A 25,466-nucleotide genomic window follows, 5' to 3' on the forward strand; every position below is an offset into this window, starting at 1 on the left:
ATTGAGCACTGGAAGTGGAGATGGTGAGCCATGGACTCATGAAAAGGGGATTCATAGATACAAATGCAAACAGTGTCCAATTAAGCACAGTCCACAGAATAAGAGAGCTTAGGAGTAAATTTCAAGTATTCTAGTCTCATTAGCAAAGCCGGTCTTAAAGGGGCCTGGGTGAAGGCAATCGATGGCTTATGGCCTTGGCATATCTCCACTCCTATTGGGAAGACCATCCTATTGAGAAATGGATACCTCATGTTATCTTAACGCAATAGCATGAAAGAGCTGTCTTTCCAATGTCTTCCCAATTCCATGTTTACCAATCAATGTTCTGAGGATGACTTGATTTCCTGTGTAGTTAATCCAGAGGTTGAGTCGTGTAGACTTTGAGGGTTGTGGTCCCTTTGGTTTTATAAATAGTAGGCTGGCATTCTGATTTTATGCATCATAAACTTGATTAAGGTATTGCACCCCTCAGAGATGGACTTGCTCTGAGCAAGTTGATAAAAGAGGTCTGCTGAGCCCATGAGCCAAGCACAAAACCTGTTCTATGGTTAGATTCCCCAAGGGTAATAAGTGCTATCCTCTGAGGCTGCCTGGGAGAAGCTGCCTACCTTCCCTTATTTGACATCTACCAGCTCACTCCAGTCCACCCTATCTTTGAGCACAACTATGTTTCTCTATATAGAATAGTGGAAGGAATATGAGTTTTGACATCGGTAGACCTGAGTTGTTTTTTGTTTTTCTTTTTTCGGTACGCGGGCCTCTCACGGTTGTGGCCTCTCTCGTTGCGCAGCACAGGCTCCGGACGCGCAGGCTCAGCGGCCATGGCTCATGGGCCCAGCCGCTCCGCGGCACGTGGGATCTTCCTGGACCAGGGCACGAACCCGTGTCCCCTGCATCGGCAGGCAGACTCTCAACCACTGCGCCACCAGGGAAGCCCTAGACCTGAGTTTTTATCCCAGCTTTGCTACTTTGTAATTAACTTGGAACAAGTTACTTAACCTCTCAGTGACTCAGTTTCCAAATTTGTAAATTGGGGTTTATCCAGTGGGGTTAACTGGAGGGATAATGTGTATAAGACACTTATTAGAATTCCTGAAAATACTGATAGTAGATGCTCAGTAAACTCTCTTTACAAATGTTGACAGGTGAGCCATAGATTGCTCTCCGGATCACATTTTGGGAAGGACATTCCATTGAACCCATTCCTTTTCCCCTCAATATTACAGAGAAAATCTTGCACCCTGCTCCATTAACATTCCTTTTACCTGAAAAACCTAGCACAAAGGAGATTTCACTGTTACCGTAATCTCAACTTATTTTACCATTCTTGATTAAGGCTGCAGTTCTCACATATACAGTTGATGGATCCCTTTTCCTGAAATGACTCCCCGTCCCCCTCCTCTTCTTCCTGCCCTCTGGTCCACAACCCAGATAACTTCTTAGTCCTTCAAAACTCAGCTTGGACATATGGGCCTTTTGTTTCCTGATTTTATTTATTTATTTATTTATTTGCGGTACACGGGCCTCTCACCGCTGTGGCCTCTCCCGTTGCGGAGCACAGGCTCCGGACGCGCAGGCTCAGCAGCCATGGCTCACGGGCCCAGCCGCTCCGCGGCATGTGAGATCTCCCCGGACCGGGGCACGAACCCGTGTCCCCTGCATCGGCAGGCAGACTCTCAACCACTGCGCCACCAGGGAAGCCCTTGTTTCCTGTTTTGAGGCCTGTTCCTCCCCCTGCATCACTCTGCCCCCAGAGCTTCATAGACTGGATCCTTCTCATCCTTCAAGTGTCACTGTTTTAGAGAGACCTTTCCTAACCACCTCGAGTACTTACCCATCCCACTGTAAGTGTCTGTCTCATTACTCTGCATTATCTTCTTTGTAGTATTATCACTACCTGAAGATATCTCAACTTATTTTCTTACATAATGTTTAGTCTTCACCAACTAGTTTGACTGGATCAGAAATTGTGTCTGTCTTGTTTACCACACAGAACCCCCCTGAACCTAGAACAGTGCCTGGTACACAGTAAAGACTCCTGAATGTGATAAATGAATGAATATCACCTGCTCTGGAAAGCCTGCCTTAACCACCAGGATGGACTAGATACTCCTCCTTTGAACTTCCATTGTCTTTTGGGCATGCTTCTTTATGTAGCCCTTGAACTGTATTGTAATCGTTAATTGTGCTATTTTTTAAAATACCTTTCACGTATCCTCGAATGGTAGTAACCCTTTCAGGGGTGAGAAGGGTAAGAGGTAAAACCCTAGAGGGAGGTAGTGTTGGAAACAATGGTGGCTTGTTGGGGTGGGAGAACTAAATCAGTAGGGTTTTCAATCAAGTTCTCATTAGCGGTGGTAAAGTGGTTCTGGAGAGAGGAGAGTCTCTCCCTGGAAACCACAGACCTACTTTAGGGTGTAGCAGTACAGTTTTACTAGCATCAGTCTGCAGTCAGGTAGGGACTGGGCCCTGAGCCTCCCTCAAGTTCCTTTTTTTTTTTTTTTTAGATTCTATGTAGAGAATTTATGTATTTATTTTTATTTTTATTTTTTGGCTGTGTTGGGTCTTCGTTGCTGTGCGTGGGCTTTCTCTAGTTGTGGCAAGCGGGGGCTACAGTGCACGAGCTTCTCAGTGCAGTGGCTTCTCTTCTTGCAAAGCACAGGCTCTAAGCACATGGGCTTCAGTAGTTGCAGCACACGGGCTCAGTAGCTGTGGCGCACGGGCTTAGCTGCTCCGTCGACGTGGGATCTTCCCGGACCAGGGATTGAACACGTGTTGCCTGCACTGGCAGGCAGATTCTTAACCACTGTACCACCAGGGAAGTCATACAGGAGTTCCTTATGTCATGCAGAGGAAGGAAGACAGCTGAAACTCTGGCTGGCAGCATGGAAGGGTTTTGCTGCAAAAGGGGCTGAGTGAGCCTAATAGTGGGCTGCTGTTGGGCTGCTGAGTGCAGACTACTGGGTAGGACATCAAATAAAAGTAAGCTTTGGGATTCTGTAGCACAGGAGAGCACCAAGGCCAAGGCCAAATCCTAGTCAGCAAAGGGAGGCCAGTACAAGACCCCACAACTAGGGCTGAGGCCCCTCTTCAGATGTAACAACAACCCAGTATGCTCTGCCCATTGCCATCTTGCCATGAAAAAGGGCTTCAGGAGAAATAGCTCTGATACGGAACTAAACTTTGAACGGACAGAATATTTAAGCAAAATAAAGCTGTTTAAACCTGAAGAGATAGAAATACCTTTAACTGACAAATTTGAAGGTTCCTCCTACCTCACCCTCTCCTACCCTTTTTCTAGTGAGATAGTGGCTGGAAAGCCAGACCTTTGCTATATTCATTTTTCTCTCCTCCACTCTTTAGACTATGAACTCTTTAAGGACAGAGTCTGTCTTTCAACTGTGTCTTCCTACTGTCTAGCTCAAACGGGAGCCACAAATGGGAGCTGCATATGGAGTTTTACATTTTCTAGCAGCCACACTAAGAACTACAAAGAAACAGGTGAAGTGAATTTAATAATATATTTTATTTAACCCAATATAACTAGAATATTATTGTTACAACAAGTAATCAATCAAAAAATTAACGAGATAGTTCCGTTTTTGTACTGTCTTTAAAACTTGGTGTGTATTTTACACTTACGGTATAGCTCACTTTGGACTAGCCACCCTTCAAGTGTTCAAGAGCCATTGCCTTGCCTAGCACTTGCCTTATTGGACAGCGTAGGTCTAGCACAATCCCTGTCACAGAGTAAAAAGAAGACGGTTGTTCAATGGATGAATTTATAATACCAAATGTTATCATTACATCTTCCTGCTTCTTAAGAAACTTTTGCTCCTTTCCAAGTAGGGCACAACAATAAATTATACTTTCCCTTTGATGTACAGTGTCTACAGTGCTTTACTAATACTATTGGAATTACATTTAGAAACAATGTAATAAAACATATATATTAACATGTCTTAAAAATGCTCATTAGGGCCTTCCCTGGTGGTGCAGTTGTTGAGAGTCCACCTGCCGATGCAGGGGACACGGGTTCGTGCCCCGGTCTGGGAAGATCCCACATGCCGCGGAGCGGCTGGGCCTGTGAGCCATGGCCACTGAGCCTGCGCGTCCAGAGCCTGTGCTCCACAACGGGAGAGGCCACAACAGTGAGAGGCCCGCGTACCACACAGAAAGAAAAAAATATATATACATTCAAGTATAACATGCTTATGTCACATTGTAGCTCAAAAATGCTTGCAGCCTCTACCAAAATAAATATATGTATTTTGTCCTCAATTGCATGGAGAGCTCATACATGTGTAGCCTGGTATAATCTACCATTATATTTCACAGAATCACAGAGGCTTGTTTTTTAAAATTCAGTTGAGATGTTCTATATTTATTACTAACCCACTTCATTGTCTGTTGCTTGACTTCCCAATAACCATGCTCACTTTGCTTAATTGGAGATTAATTTGATCAAAAAGACAGTCTGCACCTTGTGGGAATTTCCTGTTGTGCAAAATGAACTTCCTCAAGACTATCTAGCTAATTATTTCCTATTGTGTACTCCTGGAGTTGGAACTATTTGCTATCTTTTTCTAAGGACAAAGCTATATCTTCTTTCTTGTGTTTATCCTTACTGCCTTTCAATGCAATCTAGTATGCCAAGAATGTTTAAAACCCCCTCAAAATTGCTGTTGGTCACAATCAAGCAGTGTCTCTTTCTCTTTGTCACCTAGTTACTTTATGAAGGTATAAATGACATTGATTCTGGAACAGAATGAATGTCATCAGCTACATTGTAGAGTATAACCATTGAGTAGTCCTCTCTCCCAAGTAACTTATGCCACCACTTCACAGTGGTTCCATTGCCAATATGATTGGCCACTTCGCAGCTGAGAATGTCTCTAACTAGGTTAGTATCTATAGTGGATAATGAATTTCACATAAAAGTAATTCTGTGATGCATAGAATCATCAGTGACCCCTTATCAATAGCGTTGCTGGGTCATAATGAAACCGAGGGGGACAGAGATACAAACAACTCTGAACCTGTCATGATCTCCTACCAAAGCTAAGTGCTATAGTTTCTCTATTTGAGAAGATGATGCAGAGTCTAATTTAAGGCCATAATCATCCTCCTTTGGATTCTCCCAAACAGTGTTTCAGTGATTTCCTCCAGCTTGAATTGCTCCTCTCTATCTTCTGGGGGAACTAGGCAGTGCTTATCCTGTGGATTTGCTATACTGAGAATTATGGGACCCCTTCCTTCTTTCAACAACCTTTAATTAGACAACTACCGCATATTAAGCTCAGAAAATACAGTGGGGAATGGGCCATATGGAGCCCCTTCCTTCAGAATATATGGGCTAGCAAAAATCCTAGAATCAGGACCAACTCCCTGCTTAGGCAAGGCCCTTTACCCTCCTCATTGGTGTCTAATCCCAAACCATCCTGTTTTAGGTTTAGTTAGTTTGTATAGAGGTGACAATATTGAGTATCTGCAAATCTGGTATTTAGAATATTTACAAAATTACAAATTCTTGGTGACGTATTCTGCTCCAATTTGTCATGCAGGCACACTTGGATGCTCTGGGAAACTAGAAAACGTTAAGATTGAATTCAAATCAAGTATTTCAGAAATTTTACAGGTGAAGCCTAGCTCTGGTTGCTAGGCAACCTGACAGACTCTCCAGCGGGGACCAACTTGCCTTCCACACTTGACCATCTCTCCCCAGTGGTGGGACGTGGAGGCCTCATTGGCTCACATCTCCACTCACTGGGTTCCAATTGGCCGGAGAACCTCTCACTCCGCTCCCGTTGGCTCTCGCCGTCTCTCGCTGCTCTGTCATTGGTAGGCCGGCTCTCGGGCCACCACACGTCACTCTCTCACCCCATTTCCTCGGCCCTCCGGCTTTGACCCCGCCCCTTCCCCCGCCCTTCCAGCCACGAGGGAACACCCCAGCGAGTGCCCGCCTCTAGCTTCCTTCGGATTGGTTGAAACCGGACAGGGAGGCGGGCGCTACCGGCCTACTCTGCCGGTCACGATTGGCTGCTAGGTCCATGGTCCCGCCTCCCACCGACTCCGGGCCGTGCCGGAGTCTGGTGGGTCGGCGGCTATAAAGCTGGTGGGGAGGGCAGGCGCCGCGGATTGCATCTTCGTTGGTCGTTCCTTTTCCACGGCCACTGCCCGCTCACATTTCGGTGAGTGTCCCGAGTGAAAGAAGAAACCTGGGCTGCTGAGGCCCTGCGAGCAGGGTGAGGGCCCAGCGGATCCGTGTCCTTGACTAGGCCTGAAGGAGCTCCGGTTCCGCCAGGGTCTGGGCTGAGGCGTGGACCTAGCCCGGGAGGATGGGGCACCGTGAGCGGGGGCCGTGCAGGGCGTCCCCTGTCAGGGACCTGGGGCCGACCGCGGTGGGTCCTAGGAGGGGCCGGGGCCACTGATGTGGGCAGGCGAGTCGCAGAGGGGAGAAGGAGAGAGGGCATTGAGGGCTAGGCTTCTGATGACATAGGAGCTGGAGGTGCCAGGGGAGTGGCTGGGACCGCCTTGAGGGGATGGGGGGCCCACATGAGGGGGACGAGAAAGGAGTTGGACTGTCAGGGTGTTCCCGGAGCCTTGGCTTAGGGGTGGACGCCGAAGGATGGGGAAGATCACGCTTAGATGGAGGCTTGTAGGATGGCAGGGGGTGTGTCCTCCTGCCACAGATTAGAGAGTTGCTGGGAGAAAGGGAAGTGGGCAGCATTACTCTTCGTCCCTAGCTCAGGTGCGAGAAAGCATCACAACCGTGGTTTAACCTGGTTGAGTACTTTGAATTCTTGACTGCTTCGGTCTGTGCTTGCTTCAGGTATCACAGATTCCTGCTTCCCACCTTCCCGCCTCCATATTTTTAATGCCCATTAAGATATATATATAGGTTTCCTCGGTGTTTTGAAATTCCGTATCTCCCTCCTGCCAGTAGCCTCAGGACCAACCAGACTTGCTATGATGATGTAATGGGCAGGCAAGCACAGGGTCTTCACAATAGGTTTGGGTTGAACCAAGGACATTTCAAAGCTTGGTATATGGAGTCTTTGAAAAACGTGGGTCCTGCGCTGACCAGTGGTAGAGAAAGAATTACTCTGACCCACCCTGGAGGAGAGAGAGATTTGGACAACAGGTAAAGTGAGGCTGGCCCGGCTGGTCATGCTCGCCCCGTGGCCTTGGTTTAGCGCATCACAGGCTTCTTTGCTCACCTCTGCTGCAACTCTGCCCTCCTGCTGATGCTCTTGCCAAACTGCTGCAGTGGATGATGTGTTCTGGCTGCTGCTGAGTAACATTTGCTCTGTTTCAGGGATGAATCATGAAAAACAATGGCAAGGTAAATGACAAGATTGAGACAAATGGAAGTGCCTGTATAGTTAGCAGATTTTTCCTTCTGAGGTGGAGTTTGGACTTTTATTGCACAGATTTGTTAGAAGACTAATTGAAAGTCCTTAACCTGTATCTTTGCCAAATGGTTCTTTGCAGCTTGAGACATCTAAGCAGTTTGTGTTCTTTATGTTTAAAATTTCAGTTATTTTTCTGTGGATACGGAGGGCAGGGATAGCATATCTTATGGGAAAGGAGAAAGACTTTCTTTTCTGTGTGTCTAAACTTTGTAGGTCTCTCTCCTAAGTTTGTAAGTTTGCCCGTAAATCAGTTCGAGCTTAGTTCAGTTCAATTCTAGTTTAGTCAGTAACCCTAGTTCTCAGAAGGTGTTTCCGACGGGGAGAGCTAAATGGTATTATGTTTAGGGCCATAGAAGGCCACGTCATCGGTTAGACTAATCCTGGGCCTTGTTTTTCATTTTGTTTTTTTCTTAAATATTCCTCCAGGGTGCTTTTACATCTTGTTTCTCGTAACTGTGGGATTGATTTTGAGATTTTTTTTGATTGAGATTTTAGATAGCTTTTCTCACAGGAAATGCAAAACCCTGATATTGGTGTAATGTGTGTTTCGTGGGTACCCTAGCATTATTTAAAACAGTGGTAAGTCAGTGGAACTGAATGCAGGGAGATGCACTGGGGTTGTGGATGGAGGAGCTTGATGGGCTATATATCAGAATCTCTATTTAGTTTCATTTAGAAAGGAATATAGAGTCATAACTTTATGCTGGGTTATTAAAAAAAACCAAATATCATAGAAGGGTGTGATATTTTTGTTTCTCAAGACATACAGATAAAAAAATGTTAGATTAAAAACATGTTACCCAATCTAATGGGAGGGTGGTAGGACTCAATTCCTAATAATTTAGTCAACCCTAAAAGCTTAGCTTGTGGTGATGTCCACTTGCTGTTAACTGAGTGTAGTGAGAGCAGTAGAGGAGAAGCTAATCTTCCAAAGCTCACAGGCTTCATCTTTGCAGGGTTCGTGGTTGGGGGTGTGTGCATTTGGGAATGATTGTAAGACCGACAAATGTTCTCTTCTGGTTCCATTTGAACTCCTTACATTTTTCAAGGAATAATTGAAACCTACCATTTGCTTTGAACAGCAGCAGTAGAAAGCCAATCTTCTTAAACTTCTGGACACTGTTTGGTGCTGCAGCTCATGTTGAAAGTGATAGTGAAAAGAACTCAGTAATGAGGGTTGCTGCTATTGCGTACTTGAATCTAAAAGATTTTTCCTCTAATTATAACTCCAAATTCAGCCCCTCAAAAAATAGCAATTCTACTGTTGGTGGGAATGTAAATTGATACAGCCACTGTGGAGAACAGTATGGAGGTTCCTTAAAAAACTACAAATAGAACTACCATATGACCCAGCAATCCCACTACTGGGCATATACCCTGAGAAAATCAAAATTCAAAAAGAGTCATGTACCACAATGTTCATTGCAGCTCTATTTACAATAGCCAGGAGATGGAAGCAACCTAAGTGTCCACAGACGAATGGATAAAGAAGATGTGGCACATATATACAATGGAATATTACTCAGCCTTAAAAAGAAACGACATTGAGCTATTTGTAATGAGGTGGATAGACCTAGAGTCTGTCATACAGAGTGAAGTAAGTCAGAAAGAGACAAATACCGTATGCTAACACATATATATGGAATTTAAGGGAAAAAAATGTCATGAAGAACCTAGGGGTAAGACAGGAATAAAGACACAGACCTACTAGAGAATGGACTTGAGGATATGGGGAGGGGGAAGGGTAAGCTGTGACAAAGCGAGAGAGAGGCATGGACATATATACACTACCAAATGTAAAATAGATAGCTAGTGGGAAGCAGCCACATAGCACAGGGAGATCAGCTCGGTGCTTTGTGACTGCCTGGAGGGGTGGGATAGGGAGGGTGGGAGGGAGGGAGACGCAAGCGGGAAGAGATATGGGAAAAGAAAAAAAAAATAGCAATTCTGTGTGCCCTTTACTCCAAGGTCTAAAAGGGATTTCAAAAGAATCAAAATATAGCCCTTCTCCCAATAGGAGTCTAAGTATCCAGTATTCTTAAGAAGACTGCCAATAACTAGTTTTCCATTGAGAGTAGAATATGAAGGCTTCAGTGTAGGTGTGAATGACATACCTGCTGTAGGAGTGCAGGGCCCTGATTAGAAAGCTCTAGGAAACCTTCCTGGAAGAGGGAGCTTAAAACAGGACCTTGAAATATGAGTAGAATCTCTGATAAGCAGACCAGTCCCTCTGGGGGGAGGCAGGGTGTCTGTGATTTTTACTTAGGGAACTAGACCAGAGTTGTACAGGTGTGGGCAAGGCTTTCCTAACAGTAGTTTTGCTTGCTTGCTCCTAAGGAGGAAAGGGCCATTCTCAGTTAAAAAGGATTCCTGGATTTCTCTCCTGTAATAGTGAAAAAGATCAGCAGGTAACTGCTTGTGGTTTATCGTGTACCAAAATGTGTACTGGGTGAACTTCTCCGACCATTTGTTTGAATCAAGGCTAACGAGGGAGCCAGAAGGAGGAATTCAGAACACTGAACAAACCCCAGGAGAAAGTTGATTGGCCCTAGGCAGTCTTATCATTCTTCAGTTTTAATCTTTGCCAAACTCGAAACGCCTATATTTCAGCTCAGGAGTCTCCTCCAAACGTGCTTTGTGATAACCTGCCCGGCCGCTTGTGATTCATAAACTGCTGTCTGAGCCACGCTGCTTCCCTCTATCACTTGCTCTGAAAAGACCTTCTGTTAGAAATAAGCTGATGACCTGCTTGAGACTTTGGCACTGCTGTTTTAGTCAGGATAGAGAACGCTCCTAGCAATTGCAGAAGAGAATGGAAAGCCTAATCCCTTTCTGATTGACTCTTCCCCAAAGTGGCATTGATTGCTCCATTTCCTTTCCTGGACTCCAGGCCTCTCTTTCTCCTGAGAGCTTAAGTAGCATGGCAGTCCTCTGTGAATCTTCTTTCTTCTTCTGTCTTTCTTTGCTTTCTTTTGTGCGCTGGAGTTCTCTTTCTCCCTTCTCCCTCCTGCTCTCTCTGCCTTCCCACCTAACCTCCCTCCCCAGTTTAAATAATCAAAATTGAAAGAGGGAATATTGGCAGTTCAAGAGAAATGTCCTTGATGAAAATAGTGTCAAATGCATATGCAAATGTGGTTTCAAGAAGAAATATTATTAAATTATTTAAATAGTCTCAACACTTAAGAAGGAATCATGTCCCCGCCCCCCCTCCACCAGTGAGAACTAGTCCCCATGGAATGCTTAATTTGCAGATTACAAAGGGATAACTTGAGAGAATAAGGAACAAAAAGTTATTTTCTCAAAATGTATATATCATCCTGGAATCAGAGGTTTTTTGGAATATAGAAGTCTTTTCCCACAAACCTCAGTATCGATTTATGGGATGGGGGTGGTGAACTTAATGAAGGGAAAGGAGCTAAGTCTCTAAGCTCTTAAATGATCTAATCGTGTAAAAGAAGTAAAGCTTTACTAAACAGCAGCTGAGGGTAGTCTCCAGTTAATCAGGCAAGGGCGGATGCTATATTCACCAACAATTAAATAGAGAGCAAAGGTAATTAATTGTTTGCGTTAAACAGGAACTGTTGTCTCAAGTAACAACCCTTCAAAACAGGTGGACTGAGGAAAATGCTGCAAAGCATTTTGTTTCCACATCATTTTGTTTCCACATAATTTAAATGATGATAAAGCTTAATGCTCCTTGGTCTTGATATCAAATAACTACCTTTTTAACCAAGCACTAAGGGGAAAATCACTTTCTAAAATGTTGGGGCAGGTGAAAGTGACCATGTTGAAAACTAGGAGCGTAAGATTAAATAAATGAAGATAATTAGGTCTTGCTAGAAAGATGCATATTTTGTTTGAAAAATACTGAGAGCTAGGATAATAGTAAATGCTTTATATTATTCACATATTTTATCTTCTCAACCATCCTTCACAATGAACTGGGAGGGCAGGTATTAGCTCCATTTTACAGATGAGGAAATTGAAGCTCAGAGAGGCACAAATTGTTCAAGTCACAAACTCCCAAGTGCAGAGCAAGCTCTTGAGTATGTAAGCCTCTTTACTCCAGAAATTTATTAGCCTAGTACAACTCATTTATATTCCTTTCCCCCAATTCTTGAAAACCCTAATTTAGTAAAGAAGACTACAACTCTCCCAGCATCATATTTGGTTTAAAGCCTGAATCAGTGATAGAACTACTCACGTCAGTTCATTACCAGGATCGAACCTACCACTGTAAGAGCTAATTAAGATAAGGAGAAAAATGTTTTATAAGCCTTAAGTACCATTTTTTCTAAGCAAAGTCAAACTCTGTTCTACATAATGTAATTGGACAAGGAAATGTTTCTTTGAACTCACTTTGAATTGGAGTCATTATTTGAATTTGTGTGGTGATTTATGACTTTAAAAGAGGTTCTTATTTGAAATTCCTAGTGCCTGAAGGAGGAAACAGAGTGACAGACCTGGAGACTGCCGTTCTTTATCCCTCGCACAGGTATGGCATCCTGTCATGCTGCTAACGGAAAGTGCTCCTTTCTAATGGAAGGGGGAAATTTAATTTTTATCCTGAGACAAATAACCATTTGTGTACACCACACATTCTTAAAACCCATGCTAGGATTACACCTTGTCTTTAAACATTAGTTAATGCCATAATGCTTCAGGAGACTGATTTTGTGTTTGTGAGACTAATGTTTAAAATCTAGAAACTAATCTTAAAAATAAGCGTTCACTCATAAGAGAAAAAAATCTAGGTAATAAAATGTAACCGTATAAACTGCTTAGTCAGAAACAATCACAGGTAAGCGTGTGTGCCAATAGTGCTTTCTGAATTACAGCCTCGAAAGATATCCATCAGGGCTGTAGATTGAATGTTTATGTAAGATTGGACAGTGGTTACAAATGTGTTTGAACCAATAATCTAAATATTTGCAACTATTGCTTTCTTGTATTACCATGGAGCTCCTCTTATGAGTCTGCTTTTTTCAAAAGATTAAGAATACATGCAGGTAATTTTTTAAACTGTCAGATGTTTAAACTGTATTCTATTTAGAAAATTTTTGTGATATTTAGAATAGTGAATTAACCAGAATATCCCATTCTTTGACTAAAGTTAATGCTATAATGTGAACATACCAGGTCTTTAGCTGGGCTTTTTTTCTTTTTTTTCTCTTTTTCTAATTTTTCTGGCCTACTTCAGAGAGCATTTGAGAGCACAACATAAGAGCACACAACAGGATAGTTAAAAGTAAAGATTATAGACCCTAAACTATATCAATCTTTTTGTTGTTCAAAATGCCATGAAGGCAGTTACTCCCTGTATTAATTTCTCTCTTTTTTTCTACTTTTCTCACTCTCCCTCAATTTCAACCAAAAGGTAAATATTTCAAATTAGATGGTGTTTTACCAGGAATGTAACGAAAACACCTTGGCTGTCAAAAATCCTCAGAGAACGAGCAATATTGACTGAGTTAGACAATGTAAACATTTTTTCCACATCAAGATCAGAGGCATGATTCGCTTTCATGAGTCGCTCTGATGGGTATGGGCTATTTTAGTTTAGCTACCTTTTTTCCCCTCAAATGAAACAAGTCACTTATTTAACTCTAGGAGGCTTAAAAATAGAGTTACACCTTATTTAGTAAGTACCATATAGCAGTGACTGATCAGAGCTAGTTAGATTATGGTAAATATGGAGTAATTCTGGAATTAAAGCCTTCTGTCTGGCTTTTCATAAACTGGTTTATATCTTCAGAAGATTATATATGTATTTGTCCATTTTATTTCCAACAGCACTGCAAGCTGTTGGGCCAGGCAGAGAAAATTATACTGTCCTCAGCATGTTTAGAGCGGTTTGAAGAGTTGAAAAGAATCTAAAGGTTAACCTTGTGGGAAAGGCTGGGCTACTGCCTCTGCTTTGGTGACTTAAAGGGTAGCATATAGGAGGGGTTCTTCTATAAGTATGTGGACTGTGTTTTTGTTTTTAACACTAGTTGAGTTTTTTTCTGTGGACTATGCAGAGGACTTTAACCTATTTTACTATAAACTTAGAATCTGCCTTATGACATATTAGATAGTCCCTTTATGTCTTCATTTCAACTTCAGTGTAGCAGAGTTTAGATTATCATAAAATTGATGGGTTTGCATGGAACAGGGGAAAGATAGGACAAACTGGAGAGGTGCTTCTCTGTTCACTTGTGTATCTGACAGTGAGTGATTCTGTCAAATAAAACAGTGGAGGCTAGAAATCTGAAGTCATCCTCAGTACTTCATCCTTTTCCTACTACCTAGTCAGTCACAATTTCTGCCAGTTTTCTGCTTCCATATTTTTTTGAAGCTGTTCCTTTACTCTTCATGTAGTAATTGATCTAGTTAATGACCTACATCTCATTGGGCTTCTGTATCAGCTTCCTAACTCAGATCCATTCTCCACAGAGCACCAGTGACTGTGTAAAATGGTGACTCTCAAACTTTTCTGACTATGACCCTCAGTAAGGAATCCACAATTGCAACCCAGGATATGTGTGAATAATTGAGACAAAATTTTCATGAAAAATTCTTGTATTTAGAAGGAAGATTTTCTTAAGACCCTTGACTTAGATCTTGTGATTATATTTCCAGGTGCTTATTTTTCAGGTTTTAATATATTCATACCTTGATAACCTATGGGCTAAGGGTAGATCTCATGATTTAAGGACAGCTTCTCTGCTTTAGATATTTTCTCAAGATTTCAATAATTAGCAACACACTATGGCAATAGTCTGTAATTTCATTATCCCTAATGCTACACCTGAGTTGGCAGAGTGGCAGAGGACAAGTGACATAGATACAGGATTTGCCTTTTGTCAGTGGCAGCAGCAGCAAGAGTGTGGGGCTTTGGCTCTAACTCAGCAGCAGAGGTGCTGGGACCAGGAGCTCTGGCAGCCTCAGTAGGAATGTGAGCTCATGGGGTCTGAATAGTAACCACCTTCCTCCCCTTTGCTCCTCTAGCCCAGCCAACAAGTTGGTAACCATTTCCCTGTATTAAATCCTCCTCTGTTAGAAATATCTAGAATAATTTCTCTTTTTCTGATTGATACAACCTCTAAAGAAATTGAGGCTCTGATAGGTTATGTGACTTACCCATAGGCCATAGCAACACTCTTGAGTGGCTAGCACATTTTCTTTTTACTGTTGGTAAATAAATCTGGACACTAGTTTACAGTGTGGCAACAGTCCAACTTTTTAAGGCCCTTTTTAAAACAGAAAGCGTTGTTTTAAGAGGTGTTACCTAAGATGCCACACAAATAATGTGTGGATTATCAGTTTTCAAATTTGAATCTGTTTTGGGGTTTTTTTTGCCTGATTTAGAAGCTAAGTGATAACCTTGTGATTTTATGATCATTTATTGCCTATACACCAGCTGTAGAAAGTATAGAATATTGACTTTTGACTGTTATGGGTCCAGAAACTTGTCTTTGCTTTAAATTTTAATCATTTGGGTTCTGGGTGGAGGCTTCTTTGGAAAGCTGGGATTATAATAGCAGGGGCCTTGAGTAGATTGCTATGGTAGACTTGACATTGTGGCTTTTCTACTTACTGGTATTGTTTAGATCAATAAAGACTGCACTATTGTTTGATCTAACAGTTTTAAAGTCCCATAAAGTCAATAGCTATGAATAATCAATATACCTATGATAAATGAATGAATGACTTTTTTTAAACTTTTTGAGGGGCCAGGAATAGATCAGATACTTGACTTCTGATTTGTGGGCCTTATTACTAAATTGTCATTGTATTTTATCTTACAGTTCTTTACAACATAGAAGAATCTTATTTGAGTTTTCTTTACCTCTAATAATCATATTTTAAATCTAAATATATCCAACTCTGAATAAAGTGCAAGCCTTTCTAAAAGATGATAATTTTTTTGTTTTGTTTGGCCTTGCCCTGGGGCATGCAGGATCTTAGTTCCCCGACCAGGGATTGAACCTGTGCCCCCTGCGGTGGAAGCGCAGAGTCTTAACCACTGGACCACCAGGGAAGTCCCTAAAAGATGATAATTTTAAATAATAATGGAGTTAATAATAACTCCAGTCATACTATAATTACTACTTTCACATATTAAAATTGACCCCCTAAGTAAACTAAACTTAGAAATTAATATTTTAGGTGATAATGAAAGTCTCAATGTTGATTTCTTAAGTTTGAACTTGACAGTCTGCAACCTATAATCTACAACAATGTTTTTTCTGTTTTTCTTTCTAAAGTTCTTTCACCATGCCTGGGTCACTTCCTTTGAACACAGAAGCCTGCTGGCCAAAAGATGTGGGGATTGTTGCCCTTGAGATCTATTTTCCTTCTCAATATGTTGATCAAGCAGAGTTGGAAAAATATGATGGTGTAGATGCTGGAAAGTATACTATTGGCCTGGGCCAGGCCAAGATGGGCTTCTGCACAGATAGAGAAGATATCAACTCTCTTTGCATGACTGTCGTCCAGAATCTTATGGAGAGAAATAGCCTTTCTTATGATTGCATTGGGCGGCTAGAAGTTGGAACAGAGACAATCATCGACAAATCAAAGTCAGTGAAGACGAATTTGATGCAGCTCTTTGAAGAGTCTGGGAATACAGATGTAGAAGGAATAGACACAACTAATGCGTGCTATGGAGGCACAGCTGCTGTCTTCAATGCTGTTAACTGGATTGAGTCCAGCTCTTGGGATGGTATGTTACATATTATTCCAAAGAAACTCTCCTTGAAGGTGAAAACGCCCAAATGACCTTTAATTAATGCCATATGCACACTTACCAGTTATGCTTGTTTGAACATGTTCAGAAAGATAGCTATGACTTTCAGCTTATCTGAATTATGAATTGGTTGTCTTTATCATGTAGGACAAAATTATCTATCAAAATTTAGTCAGAATTTTCTTTTTCTTTACCAAAGATGGGGAAAGGATATTCTGGGAAAATAAAACAGATTCAGTTTATATGTATGATATTTAGAGTGTTGATCACATTCTTGTATATAATACAAAATATTTTTCAGGACGGTATGCCATGGTAGTTGCAGGGGATATTGCTGTATATGCCACAGGAAATGCTCGACCTACAGGTGGAGTTGGAGCCGTTGCTATGCTAATTGGGCCTAATGCTCCTTTAATTTTTGAACGAGGTGAGTGTCTGGGAAAGCATTTTTTAAAATTTGTACAATATGCTGAGAAATTTGAAAATAAAAATAGAAGCTAGTACTTGGTGTTCATTAAATGCAGGCACTACCTGCTAAGTGCTTTATGTGTATTATCATATTTAGTCTTCATAGCAATTGTGTGAGGTAAGTGATGTCATCCCCACTTTACAGAGGAGTAAAATGGGTTTAAGTTGGGTTTAAGTAATAACTGGGAGACATAACTTAGCCACAGTCATACAATAATTTGTTTTCAGTTCAGTAGAGCAGTTATGATCTCCTGGTTAGGTATATGAAACTTGCATAAAATGTTGTATATCAAAAGGGTCTTAGGCCTGTCCATGGATATTGTTATGCTTCATTTGAATTACATATTGGTTTCACCTTGTGACTTCTCTTCTGTGAGTAGTGAGTTGACTAGATTAAAGGGAAGTTCCCAGATGATGCAATATGCTTACTAACATACATCAGAAAGCAGAGATACATGGACCTCTTTCTTTTTTGTTCTACTAGGACTTCGTGGGACACATATGCAACATGCTTATGACTTTTACAAGCCTGATATGCTTTCTGAATATCCTATAGTAGATGGAAAACTGTCCATTCAGTGCTACCTCAGTGCATTAGACCGCTGCTATTCTGTCTACCGCAAGAAGATCTATGCCCAGTGGCAGAAAGGTGGGCTTTATCTGTTTTCCTCGGTTTTGTTATCTGTTGAAGGCAGTATAATGTGCCGACTGTCTTTAGTGAGAAACTACTTCTTGGGCATCCTTCATTAGTGTCTCCTTAAACCATTTCTTTCTCACCCACCAAATAGCATAGTTTTCCCATAGTTTCTGGGAATGTGTAATGTAAGAGAACAGGTAAACTTTCCAAATGTAGTGTATTTCTATAAAAATACTTAGGATGACTTACCCCCAGTAAGAAAATCAAAAGTAGAGTAAAAGAAAGTAACTTGAATTTTGTACATATTCTGAGAGAGGTATTCTCACAAGGTTTTAGTTTGCAACTGTGATCTGAAGAAAAGTCTAATGAAAATAAATTATACCGAAGTGATCCCCCTGCCCACATAGTCTTTTTGCACTTGAGCTGTGAATTCATACTTGCTTTTTTAGTGTCATCATCAATCTCCATCTTTAACCCTGAGAAAGTTCTTGAGGTACTGAGAAGGACAGTATTCGAATTAATGCTATTAAAACACACCATATCATATAAAGTATGCTTTTTCCATAGTCCAACTTTGCTTTATAGGGTTTGTGAGAGAGGGGTAAAAATAATATTCAATAACAGATATTAGATAACATAGTGGCTTTGCATAAGAAGCATTCTTGAAGTATGTAAAATATCATACTGTTTGCCAGTATTTAACAATGCAATGATTTTCTAACTTTTTACTAGGACCCACAGTAAAACGTATCCTTTACATTGTATGTGCAGTTAAATGGAAACTAAAGTGTCATGAAATTTCCTGCCCATGCTGCGGGTTATACGGTTTGCTATTTTCTACTCTAGTCTGTTTCATTAAAAACAAAACACAAACAAACAAACAAACAAAAACCTCTTAATTATTAAGGTTAAAAAAATATATACTGGCCCTGACCCACTAAATTGATTACACAACCCACTAATGGGTTGTGATAGTTCAGTCTGAAAACCAGTAATACAGTAGTGTATATTGTTATATTTCTAGATGTCTTTTTGATAAACATTTTAAACTATAGAGATATTTCATTATACAGTGTATTTTTGGTTGCTGCTTAAAGATATAAAAACATCCCAGTCCTGTTCTAAAATCAAACTTCAAAAGTTAGTGGCTTAAATGAATTTCATAATTTCTTTGGATTTCTCTTTCAGAGGGAAATGATAGAGATTTCACCTTGAATGATTTTGGTTTCATGATCTTCCACTCACCCTATTGTAAACTGGTTCAGAAATCTGTAGCTCGGATGTTGCTGAATGACTTCCTTAATGACCAGAACAGAGATAAAAATAGTATCTATAGTGGCCTGGAAGCCTTTGGGTAAGAGGAATTATGATTTTTTCCCTTCTATGTGAGAGTATTTTTTATATCTGTGAAACCAATATTTGTACAGACATGAAAATTTTAGTCAAAAGAAGTCATCTTGTCTAACCTATTTATGTAATCACTGAAGAAGCTGAGTCCCAGAGAGGTGGTCGCTTACCTACATGAATTCTTTAGTCATTTCTACTCAGATTTTCTGATTTCCTCTTTTTAGATCTGTTGCCATTGTCACCATAATAATATAGCCCCACAAGTGTCTGTATTTATAGAGCAGCCTCTTAACTCTTCTCCCTGCCTCTCCCGAGCCCCTGTGCCCGTATCCATCCTGCACATAGCCACTGCTGACGTCTGCTTTCATACTCCTTCCACGTTTTCCCCACTTCTAGGGCCTCCTAGTATGCTATACCTGTTAGACTCATTCTGTTTCTCCTTTCCTGTGTCTCTTCTCCTTCTGATAAAATTCTATTCAACTTCTTAAGACTTGGCTCCTATAATGTGACTTTTCTAACTAAATGGACATTATTATGGACTTGAAATAGTACTATATTCTGTTTGGTGATGACAGCTTTAGTGGGTTATTAACCCATTAGAATTATGTTGTTTTAATTTGATTAAAAAACCTTTCAGAAAAAGGACCATGTATGTACAACTGTTATATCTTACCTAGCAATTAGCATACTGCTACTTGGTTTTTAATAAATGGGAAATCAGAATCATACACACTTATAGTTAGGTCCACTAAGTAATATAATAAAAATACAGTCTTTGAATAACGTAAGATTTTCTCTTTTCTAAATCTTTCAGGGATGTTAAGTTAGAAGATACCTACTTCGATAGAGATGTGGAAAAGGCATTTATGAAGGCTAGTTCAGAACTCTTCAATCAGAAAACAAAGGCATCTTTGCTTGTGTCAAATCAAAATGGAAATATGTACACATCCTCAGTGTATGGCTCCCTTGCTTCCGTTCTTGCACAGTAAGTATAAATTTCCGCTGATTCACTCCCCTCGTTCGGAGATGTTAGATTTCTAAGACCAGATCTGGTGTCAGGCATGTTGGTGGCAGGTCACAGAATGGTATTTTATTTCCAGGCTCTCTAGTCTATTGTCTATTGACTTGAAGGAGATATGGGATGAGGGTACAATTATTCCAGAGTATTTAATTTCATACTTGCTTTCCTGACTATTGTTCTCATGGCCTTATTATTCTTTTTTTAAAAATAAACTTATTTATTTATTATTATTTTTTGGCTGTGTTGGGTCTTTGTTGCTGCATGCAGGCTTTCTCTAGTTGCGGTGAGTGGGGGCTACTTTTTGTTGCAGTGCGCAGGCTTCTTATTGCGGTGGCTTCTCTTGTTGCAGAGCGCGGGCTTTAGTAGTTGTGGCACGTGGGCTCAGTAGTTGTGGCTCACAGGCTCTAGAGCACAGTCTCAGTAGTTGTGGCGCATGAGCTTAGTTGCTCTGCAGCATGTGGGATCTTCCCAGACCAGAGCTTGAACCTGTGTCCCCTGCATTGGCAGGTGAATTCTTAATCACTGCACCACCAGGGAAGTCCTGGTTTTATTATTCTTGACCTACAGTTGAACCCCAGTTGGCAAATAACTTACATTAGGACATGATAACTTTCAAAAACCCCATCATTCCCAGAGAGATGAGAATTCTTGTTTTCAGTCTGCTTACTGTAATAGTAAAGCTTTAGGTAAGATCCCTAGGCCTAGGATGAATTTTATTCCAACTCGTGGTTTTCCACCCATTGTAGTTGGATCAATTAAGCTTTTTAATGTTTTTTTTCCCTCCTACACAGGTACTCACCTCAGCAGCTGGCAGGAAAGAGGATTGGTGTGTTCTCTTATGGTTCTGGTTTAGCTGCCACTCTGTACTCCCTCAAAGTTACACAAGATGCCACACCAGGTAAATGCTGAGTCTTTCAACAAGAATGTCTTGAGAATGTACTGTGGTAAGGTTGACTTAGCAGGCTTCTCAAGTGAGTGCTTGAATCTGTCCCATAGATCATTATGACATTTTAATCTTCATTACTTCTTTCAACATACACTCCGAAAATCTGCCTTAACTGGGTAAAGGGCAGGATTATGTCTGAGTCAGAATATCTTTCCTTCCTTCCAAGTCAGAAAAAAATGTATAATCAGCTGAAACTTTTTTTTTCTAATGGCATAGTGTGACTTTTCCTTCTTTGGCAAGTAACTTTATTTTCTCTTTTATCTCATTTTTAAAGGATATGTAGCCAGGGGACGTAGGTAGAGAAAGGGAAGCATACCTATTTAAGGCAGGTGGCTTTTGAGTCTTCACACCAATGATTGAGTCTGATCATATGAGTGAATAATACCAGGTCATTTCTTGGTTGGTTTACTGAGTTGTCTAATGTTTATAAGGGTATGGTCTTAGCTGTATTTAAGGACACTTTTGTGCCTTCCCTGAGCAGGGAGGAGCAAAAATATGGAGAAAAACTGATGGAAGACTTGGCATTACTCTAAAACTGTACTGTAGGTTGACTGTAGACAAGTTATTTATAGTTTCAAATCCCACCTATTTCCTAGCTTGTCTACTGGCTGATACGGAACAAACGTTTAGTGAGAGGTCAGCGGAAGCTGTGCCAAATAAATAACAGCTTATCTTTTAACTAAACAATAGCCAGTAGTTCTGAAAAAATGCAAAGTTGTTTTTTTCATTTGGCAACATTTTGTTCAGGCTTTGTGGCATGCTATTTTCAGTCTTTTAATGTTGGAATTATTTGCTATTTTAGGGTCTGCTCTTGATAAAATAATAGCAAGCTTGTGTGATCTTAAATCAAGGCTTGACTCAAGAACTTGCGTGGCACCAGATGTCTTTGCTGAAAACATGAAGCTCCGAGAGGACACTCATCACTTGGGTAAAAATATTAAATTGTTGGGGGCTTCCCTGGTGGCGCAGTGGTTGAGAGTCCGCCTGCCGATGCAGGGGACACGGGTTCGTGCCCCGGTCCGGGAAGATCCCACATGCCGCGGAGCGGCTGGGCCCGTGAGCCATGGCTGCTGAGCCTGTGCGTCCGGAGCCTGTGCTCTGCAATGGGAGAGGCCACAGCAGTGAGAGGCCCACGTACCACAAAAAAAAAAAAAAAAAAAAAAAAAAAAATTAAATTGTTAATACATACCCAGAAGCCTATTGGAGGGCTCGAATAGCATTCAACATGTGATGTATCAGATTAATCCAGATATCTAGGCGGTATTCGGTACATACCTGATGTTGGTGAAAATTATGGGGAAATAGCAAATTTTATCTTTAGTTTTATTACCAGATGAGCTGTATGTCATAACTAATTTTTCACATTCTCCGCCTTTCCTTTAGTCAGCTATATTCCCCAGAGTTCAATAGACTCACTCTTCGAAGGAACATGGTACCTAGTTCGAGTGGATGAGAAGCACAGAAGAACTTACGCTCGGCGCCCCTCTCCAAATGATGACACTTTGGATGAAGGCGTAGGGCTTGTGCATTCAAGCACAGCAACTGAGGTAAAGAAAGCTCATTGTGTTTGGTTCTGGGCTTTGACAGGGTAAGAAATTCCTATCCCCAGATCTTAGGGCTTAGGGGATCTAACTGAGATTTAGCAACTTAAAGGAATGTCAATAAAGCAGCGTGATTCAGAGCCAGGGCTCTGGTATTGGATTCTAGCTATGCCGTTTTCCAGTTGTATGAAGTGCTTTGCAGTTAAATTATTAGCATTTTTAAGTGCACACTAAATACGAGGTTTTGTTAACAATACCAGAATTTAAAGGAAAACTGATCTAGAGAGAAGGCTCACCTGTGGTGTGTGTCTTGGTGAGAGATGAAGTAGGGGCAGGGTGTTGAGCCCCTCACATCCCTTCTCTCAGCCTACTGTCTAATCTGTCTCCAGTTGTCAAGAAGGAACAGAAATAGCTATGATTTGAATTCCTGTTACATGCTAGCCACTTTTTTCATTTTCTAATTAATTTAATTTAATTTTTAAATTTAATCCTTAAAAGAACCCCCTTGACTTAAATGATACTGTGCCCATTTTAGAGATGAGGCTGAAAAAAGTTAAATGACTTAACCAGGATCAGAGCCAGCCTTGAAACTGAGGACTTTAAAAACTCTGAAGTTATTAATCTTATCCACTCATCACAAATTTGCTAAATGCATAGTCTTGCTCCTCGAGGTAGCAAGTCAAGCCACAAGTGTTTGAATTGCAAACACAAGATGTGACAAGTGAAATACTGGGTATGGTGGATCTCCGTGTCCTTCCTCTCTCTTGCTACACGGATAATTGTATAATAAATTCACCATAAAGTAAAGAAGAGATATTTAGCTCCCTCCGTGAAAAGTTATATAGAATATATATTGAGCATAAGCCTCTCCAAAGTTGCCCTCTATCAGTTTTCCTACTAGAACTTTAATTAGCAACTTGACTCTTCCTTAAAAAAAACACTAAGAGGCAACAACTTTTTTCTTTTGATTTTAGCATATTCCAAGCCCTGCTAAGAAAGTGCCAAGACTCCCTGCAACAGCAGCAGAACCTGAAGCAGCTGTCATCAGTAACGGGGAGCATTAAGATACTTCTGTGAGGTGGAGGACTTCGGGGCGGGGGGTATGTATGGGAACGGTTGGGGGAATGGGTTGTCTGGGGACAATTTTAAAGGATTACATGTTGCTTCAATTTTTATGTGACTGACATGGAGCCTGGAAAATTATCGTGTTCTTGGGAAAGTCTCTTTGCTCAGTTTCCTAACATGCTTCCTGTTGTGGTTTAGCCAATGCTTAATGTACTCGAATGATGTTAAGGGCTCTGTAAAACTTCATACCCCTCTGGCCATTTGTATGCATGAAGCTTAGTTTTTAAATGTAGTGTGATGAATTGTGCACTTCTGGCGAAGAAAGCAACGGTACTAGTCTCCAATTTTAATTTTTTTAAACACGTAAGAATTTTATACTTTGAACAAACAAGATTACTGAAAGTTCCTGTGGTTTTTGAAAAAAGTTTCTGGTTTAGGGAATGTGGTCTTAATGAGATATGCACAAACCCTGTTTTAAAATGGCAAGACAGACATACTCTTTTTCTAGAATTTATGAATCCTAAAGAAGGAGAAGAGTTGGGACAGTTACACTAGTTCTAAAAACCGTTGCTTTAAATCCAGGCCAGCAGTGATGCGTTACTGTAATGACCTCTGTGAACAGAGAGATGCTGGCATTGAGCAGACGTCTGGTATAGAAAACATGGATGTAACTCTAAGTCTGCTCCTGACTCAGTTCAAGGTGTATTTTGCGGAACAACATTGAGATGTTATTGGAGTTGTGTATGAGGAAGTTGGTGGTTGCAATCCTTCTTTGCACCTTAGTTTGAAGAATAAATAAAACATTTTTATGTCTGCCTTTTAAAAATTTAAAACACAAAGGAAGGATAGGGGCAGGGCATTATTATTAGGTTATTTCTGATGCTTCAGTGTTATAAATTCACCTTAAAGACTGACAACCGAAACTCATGTTGTAAGTATCCTTTTTGGTTTTTGTATCTGTTCAATGAAAATTAAAAGGTACAACCGAAGTTTTTACATAGTATGACCAGCCAAAAAGTATCCCACTTCTCAAGGTCTGGAAGTAGGATACATAAAGCATTTTTTCAGACTTTCACCTTAAAAAAAAAAAAGAAAAAACCAACAAAAACCATCATATGGAATAAATAAGAAGACTGGTTAGACAGTTTTGTAGATCTTTTTGGTGCTGAACTATGACATGAGCCTTATAGATTGTAAAATAGAGATAGTTGGAACTAATGTACAGAACTAAATTTTTTAAAATTTGCCATTGAATTCTGTGACGTTTCAGTTATCTAAAATAAACTTACACAAATATAAAATGTAAGTTTCAGATTGCAAGGTAATATGTAATGTAGTGTTTGTAAAATACTCTTTGTCTAATATTAACTAGCGGTGTTTTGATTTGTACAGTCATAATTTGTTAAAATGACTTCATTTTAACATCCACGGATGTAGATTAATAACTTAAGTTCAGATTTAAAGACTGGTGGGAAAATGGTGCATGTAATACTTCTGCAAGTATTGGGAGTTTGGTATGTTTTGAAAAGAGTAATTTAACTTTTGGGGTGTCAGGAAATGGGTTTTCTCAAAGTCCATTGCCGGCAATGGGCAGGTCTACTAATACTGGCACAGAGCATAAACTGTACACCTTATTAACAGTGAGGTGAGTAACTTTGAATAAAGTTTTAGAGAAATATTTCAGATATTTGAGTATTCTTTTTTCCCTCCTGAACTAACAGTTTAGGCAAAGAAATCAGCTAATATGTTATTTTAAAATACAGTCATTCATTTCATTTCAGTCCATTAATCCACTAACTCATTAATTCATTATTCAAAAAAATGTGCAGACCTGATATAAGCAAGGTACTCTGCTTCCATCAGAAATAAAGATTTACAAGATAATATGGTCTTGCCTTCAAGGAGCTATTTGTCTAGTATGGAGGAATTTATACTGATGGTTTATCATTCTTATACTTCAAACAAAGAAATTAACTCCCAAATTGGGTGCTAAGCATATGTGAATTTCACTATAAATATTTATGAAGAGAGTTATTGTGTTTTCCTAAAAGCAACGTAAGATTAAGGGTTGGCAATTAAACACTAAAAGCACATTTTACAGCCAGTATAGAGCTGCCATCTAGAGCCTCCAGCCTGAGGGTCTCAGGTTGCTGGTGCTCCCAGAGGTTTTACGAAGAGAATTTCTGCATTGGCAGTAATATTGGACTAGATAATCTCAATCCCTGTGAACTCTTAGGACTGTATGAATTGGGAATTAAACCAGATTATTTTCTAGTACTGATCAGCTATTTTATA

General features: G+C 40.5%; 1 protein-coding gene across 2 annotated transcripts; it reads left to right on the plus strand.

Moving 5' to 3' along the window:
- The first annotated feature begins 6,102 nt into the window (after positions 1 to 6,102).
- Positions 6,103 to 23,250, plus strand: HMGCS1 (3-hydroxy-3-methylglutaryl-CoA synthase 1). Of its 2 annotated transcripts, none has more exons than XM_082835524.1 (11): positions 6,103 to 6,191; positions 11,850 to 11,910; positions 15,665 to 16,122; positions 16,448 to 16,573; positions 17,099 to 17,263; positions 18,440 to 18,605; positions 19,413 to 19,583; positions 20,411 to 20,517; positions 21,368 to 21,493; positions 21,949 to 22,112; positions 23,081 to 23,250. In XM_082835524.1, the coding sequence occupies exons 3-11, from the start codon at positions 15,675 to 15,677 to the stop codon at positions 23,168 to 23,170; spliced, it is 1,563 nt and encodes a 520-aa protein (XP_082691650.1). In that variant the 5' UTR covers positions 6,103 to 6,191; positions 11,850 to 11,910; positions 15,665 to 15,674; the 3' UTR covers positions 23,171 to 23,250. The 2 variants fall into 2 exon arrangements, with proteins under 2 accessions (XP_082691650.1, XP_082691649.1); XM_082835523.1 differs by having other exon boundaries at positions 6,166 to 6,245.
- The last annotated feature ends 2,216 nt before the right edge of the window (positions 23,251 to 25,466 follow it).

The sequence above is a fragment of the Leucopleurus acutus genome (genome assembly GCF_964270905.1).
Source record: "Leucopleurus acutus genome assembly, chromosome: 3".
NCBI classification, from domain to species: domain Eukaryota; kingdom Metazoa; phylum Chordata; class Mammalia; order Artiodactyla; family Delphinidae; genus Leucopleurus; species Leucopleurus acutus.

What these genes read in the sequence shown, in the direction of transcription:
- HMGCS1 (XM_082835524.1), top strand. Translation starts at nt 15,675, where the DNA reads ATGCCTGGGTCACTTCCTTTGAACACAGAAGCCTGCTGGCCAAAAGAT. An exon ending in TCCTTTAATTTTTGAACGAG is followed by an intron (nt 16,574 to 17,098) that starts GTGAGTGTCTGG and finishes TTGTTCTACTAG; the next exon opens with GACTTCGTGGGACACATATG. An exon ending in AGTGGCCTGGAAGCCTTTGG is followed by an intron (nt 18,606 to 19,412) that starts GTAAGAGGAATT and finishes TAAATCTTTCAG; the next exon opens with GGATGTTAAGTTAGAAGATA.